Source organism: Octodon degus, unplaced genomic scaffold (genome assembly GCF_000260255.1).
Source record: "Octodon degus isolate 3935 unplaced genomic scaffold, OctDeg1.0 scaffold00113, whole genome shotgun sequence".
In the NCBI taxonomy this organism is placed as follows: domain Eukaryota; kingdom Metazoa; phylum Chordata; class Mammalia; order Rodentia; family Octodontidae; genus Octodon; species Octodon degus.
The window spans coordinates 1749969-1754805 of record NW_004524689.1 but is presented as its reverse complement, the minus strand read 5'-3'; the positions used below and the strand labels follow the sequence as shown (position 1 = coordinate 1754805).

General features: G+C 58.4%; 1 protein-coding gene across 5 annotated transcripts in view; it reads right to left on the bottom strand.

The window, feature by feature from the left end:
* Nucleotides 1-4837, bottom strand: part of Prdm16 (PR/SET domain 16) — a 278992-nt gene that overhangs the window by 35194 nt on the left and 238961 nt on the right. For all 5 annotated transcript variants that reach the window (XM_004639604.2, XM_023699472.1, XM_023699473.1 and 2 more), the window contains one exon: nt 3289-3423. In XM_004639604.2, the coding sequence (XP_004639661.1) occupies nt 3289-3423 (135 nt within the window). The remainder of the gene's footprint in view (nt 1-3288; nt 3424-4837) is intronic.

The following is a 4837-nucleotide window of genomic DNA, read 5'->3' as shown; positions in this document are numbered from 1 at the left end:
TTTATTTATTTAATTATTTTTTGAGAATCAAACTCAGGACCTTGCTTTGCCAGGCAGGCACTGTGCCACAGAGCTGTCTCTCTGGCCCTGTCACCCTCTGGGGAGCTGGAACTGAGCTCATGGGTCTCGGACTTCAAATCCAGGCTCAGGCTTTTCTGGCTCAGGATTTTCCCTGCTGAACACCCTGGGCAAGGTCAACACTTTTCTGTGTGCATCGATACTCTGACGCCACCCTGTGCCGCTGCGCCCGTGCTGCAGCGGAGGCGGTGTGCGGGCGTGCGGGCGTGCCGTAGGAGAGCCGGAGCTCGTCCACTGAAGTGTGTCTTTGTGTGAGACAGGTTGCTCACCCGCACGTGTGCGTACGTGTGCACATGCATGTGTGTGCATGCAGGTACAAGCCTGTGTGTGTCTGTGCACGTGTGTGCACATGGTGGGTGTGCGGTGCCCACAGCTACCCGGAAATCCTTGCGGAAGCCCTTGGGATCCCAGAAATCTGAGAAACCCCATTAATATCGTATGATATTTCCTTTCCAAGGAAGCTCTGTCTTGGAAAGAGAATTCTGTCTTCAAAAATATTTTTTATTAGTAGTATTTGAGGACAGTTTTTATTTAGCCCCGCAGAGAGTCAAAGCAGCTTGTGTGCCTGCCCGGTCGGGACCGGGAAGCGGAAGTGCTTTGTGCTGAGGCCGCGGCCGTCCCGAGAGAGCCACTTGCCTCCCGGAGGCCACCGAGCAAGGAGCACAAGCCTGTCTCCATTCCCTTTCCGAAAGGCAGCTCTGAAAGCTACTTTGTTCTGGCAACCGCTGGGCACCGAGAGCCTGTGGGCTTCTGAGAGCGGCTCCTCGTGTTATTAAAGTACGACTGTTACTGTTTGAAGGCAGACAGACACATCCTGCGAACTGCTGTTTCCTCAGATAGCTGAAATTCTGAGCTGGGAGTGGGGCTGGATCGGAGGGGCCTGCACCCCTCTGCGCCCTTCTGCCTGGACTTCAGAAGCTGCTGCCATGTGGCTTTGTCAGGTTCAGACGCGCAGCTCTAGGGGACACTGGCAGGCATCTGGGGAGGTACCTGTGTCCTGCCAGGTGTGAGGGGCTGCCCCCAGGGTGGGGCTCCTCTCTCCCTCTGCTCAGGCCCTTCCCTCTGCTGTGGAGCTTTCGGGGGTTGCATTTGCTTAGATGTGCACCCCGAGTTCCTTTGGGGGACATCACTGAGTCCATGAGCCAAAACCAGAGAGAGTGACCGACAAGGCTGTGAGGGAGAGGGGCCGGCAGGTGACAGTCCAGAGGCCGCACACTCCTCTGTAAGTGTGGCCCTCGGAGTGGGCCATGGCGGACACATGGGGCCAAGCAGAAGGGAGCTCGGGAGCCGGGCTGCCTCTCGCCCTCCCGGCACGGGGATTTCCACCCTCCGGTCCCGACATCACACAGATAGCTTGTAAGGCACCCCCCCCCCGCCTGTTGGACCTCAGGTGGGGCTCAAGTAAAAGCTCCCCCAAAACATCCACAAGAAAACAAAGACTTCCACAAACTTCTCTCTTCCCCTCTCCTGCTGAGGGAAGGTCTTGCCGCAGCTCAGGCAGGCTTAACCTGTTGCCGCTACACCCACCCAAAGACAGGCTTTTCCTGGGCAGGTGACTTCTGTTTGAAAAGCTTGCCTCGCAAAGGTGCCGTCCTCCTTGCTTGCTTCGGCTTAGCTTAGACGCCTCAGAGCTTTTACTTCCTAAATAAAACCCCTCGTCCGCCCCTTGCCTTGCATCTCACCGAGGCCGCCCTGGTTGGCCCTGCCTGCCCTCCCGTAGTTCCGGCCGCTCAGGCAGGCCAAGCGCAGACTCCCAGCAGGCTTTGTTCCGGAGCACTGTGTGCCTTCAACCTTCATTCCTTTGCTGGATTTCACTTGCGTTTGGAGACGCTCCCTGGTAGTCTAGTGATTAGGATTTGGCGCGCTCACTTGCATTTATTTGGAAGCAGGGTTTTGTTGTTGTTGTTATTGGTTTTTTTTTTTTTTTTTTTTAGTTTTGCTTTAATGTTTAAATTTTTCCTTTTCCTTTAATTCTTCTTCTGTGGTCTAATTTTTCAACCAGAAGTGGTTTTTGTTTGTTAGTTTGGTTTTTTTTTTTTCCTCAAGAATTTTGGTTCTAACTGAAGCCCACAGAAGGCAGATCTGTGCCCTGCCCGGAGCGGGCCAGTGTCCCGTGTCCCAAGTGGGAGGCACAGCTGGGCTTTCTGGGGCTCATTTGTGGAACTTGTAAACGACAAATATTTCTCTAACGTCAAAGGCTTCAGCTACCCTTAGCAGCTTTTGTGGCTCCTGCAGACAGAGCCTTGGGGACATATGCTTCTCAAACATTCTTTATAGCAAGCAAATCCATTCCTTGTGAACAAAATCGCACACATAGCCCTAAGGTATAGGCAAAATCAAACAGCCCTCCAGAAGGGGCTGGAATGGGGCTGGGGAGATGGCTCAGTAGAATAAGCACTTGCCTGGCAAGTACAAGGGCCTGAGTTTAATTCCTAGTTCCGAAAAAAAAAAAAAAAAGCAGAAGGGGCTGCGGGTCTCAGCATCCCAGAAGGACCCAGAGCCCAGGGTTCACAGGGTAAAAGCCACCACTGGGGCATGGCTAGAGTGGGGCCGACCTCCAGAGTCAGATGTCTTGGGGCAGCCTGGGGGGCTGTGATAAGCCTTAGAGCCGGGGAGCCAGTGGGGGTCATGAGCCTTGGGAGCTGGGAACAGGGTGGAAGGGGGCCCTGGTCCTAACAGATCCTGAGCTGGACTCAGAGCCCATGCTGGGGAGACTCCTGGGGGGCTGTAGTGGCCGGGACCCGGTGCCGAGACAAGGCCCTGCCTACTCCTGGAGACTCCAGGCAGTGGGGCCGCGTGCCAGCCTGGCCTGGGCAAGAACACCCCTGAGCGGCTCTCCTGCTGGCTGAGCCCTGTGCCGGGGGTCTGGCACATTTGCTCCGCGCCTCACCTCTAGCAGCATTTGCAGGGGAGGCTGGCCTGGGGCTCAGGGATCCCGCCTGCTGCCTCCAACTGGGCTTCTTTTCAGAAGCATCATCTTTCAGCAGCAAGCTCTGTGGGCCTCGGCGTGGCTGCCCCACGGCTTCTACGGAGTGGTCCCAGGTAGCTGAGCTCCCCGGAAAGCCAGGGCAGGCCAAGCGTCAAGCGGTCCCCCATGGCAGCGCGGCACTTGGCAGAGGACCCTGGCAGAGGCTCTGCAGCCCCTCACATTGGCGCCATGTCGCAGGGCCAACACTGAGGGGCAGACGCCGGCGTCCAGGCTGCACCTACCTGCTCGTTGATCTGACACATGGTGAGGTTTTGGTCGTCGCAGGAGCAGGCCGTGCGGATGTACTTCAGCCAGCTGCCGGCCCCTGCCTGGCCAGCTTCCACACAGAACTTCTCACTGCCCAGGTCCTCGGAGATCTGGCGGGCAGAAGCACAGCAACGGTCAGAGGGCCTGCAGGCTCCTGGGACGGCAGCACGTGGACGCAGGACCCAGCCAGCCCCAGGCACCAGTGTGGCCAGGACCCCAGACGCCCGAGCCCAGAGCTCTGCCAGTAGGCAGAGAAGCGGAAGGCAGCGCAGCCTCTTCTCACCGAGCAGACCACTGCCCTGCCCAGGCACTGAGGGAGTCTCCGGCAAGGCAAAACCTCCCCAGCGGCGCCGGCCCAGGTGTGAGAAGCTGAGGCCACCGCGTTTGAGCACAGGGCCCTCTGCAAGGACGGCTGGGTGCTGGCTAGAACAAAGGCTTTTGAAGGTAAAGGTGTCACTGGGGCACACAGCTGCGTGGAGGCTGTGTCCGTGTGCGTGTGTCTCTAAGAATACATCTTGTGCTGTGTGTGCACACTCTCGGCCTGCACGTCGTCCCGAAGGAGGAAACCCAGGCCATTCCCTGAGCCCTGGAAAGTTTCAGTCGGATGCCCATGGACATGCGAGTGCCCGGCCTTCACACCACGCCCGCCCTGGCCTCCAGAGCTCGCCAGGGCTTGGCTTTCCTTTGTTCTTGCTGTTGTCTTTTGAGTGCAGCAGTGATGTGCAGGCAGATGGCAGCTTCTCAGGGCTGTTTCTAATCTGCCCTGTGCTCCCACCTCTGAGAAGAGCTCTCGAGAAGGCCTGGCCTGCTGGCTATTGCTGGGGTCCTGCCTCCTGCTTACTGCCTCCCGCCTGTGCTGCTAGGTGCCAGGAGCCTGTGGGCAGCCTCTGTGGCAATACCTGCCTTTCATACCGAGTCTGAGTGGAAATGCCCCCGCCCAGCTCCACTGGACCCCGTGGAGGCTGCACAGCCCGGTTCTGAGAACTCTGCCTCTTGGGGACAGGACAGGGCCGGAGGGAGAGCAGGAAGGCGGGCCTGGGGGGCTTGCATCCCCACCCCCAGGAGGCTCTGGCCTAGACCCTGGTGCCCAGTGATCTCCTCACCTGCACAGGCCTCCAGCCTGGCTCACCCAGCTGCTCACCCAGCACTTTCCCGAAGTTCAACGCTAGCTCAAGCCAGGAACGACATGTGGCTCTACCTGATGACCCGCGTGCCCCCGCCCCTATCCTCCAGACACAGCAGGAAGCTGCACCCCGAGTGCATGTGGGAGTCTTGGTCTCACTCACACCCCGCTCACTGTCCCCAGCTGACATCTGCCAACGACCCGGGTTCCTGGCGAAGCGTGAGCAGCGAGGGCCCAAGTGTCAGGCACAGGATATCTGGGGCTGTGGTGCAGGAGGCCACGGAGCACAGGGGTGCTGCTCCCTCCAGAGCGAAGGGGGCTCTCCTGGTGGTCCCATCCAGCAGGGGCTTGGGTAGTGCTGAGTCCTTCGACCATGTATTCCCATGTTTCCCGTTTGCTCT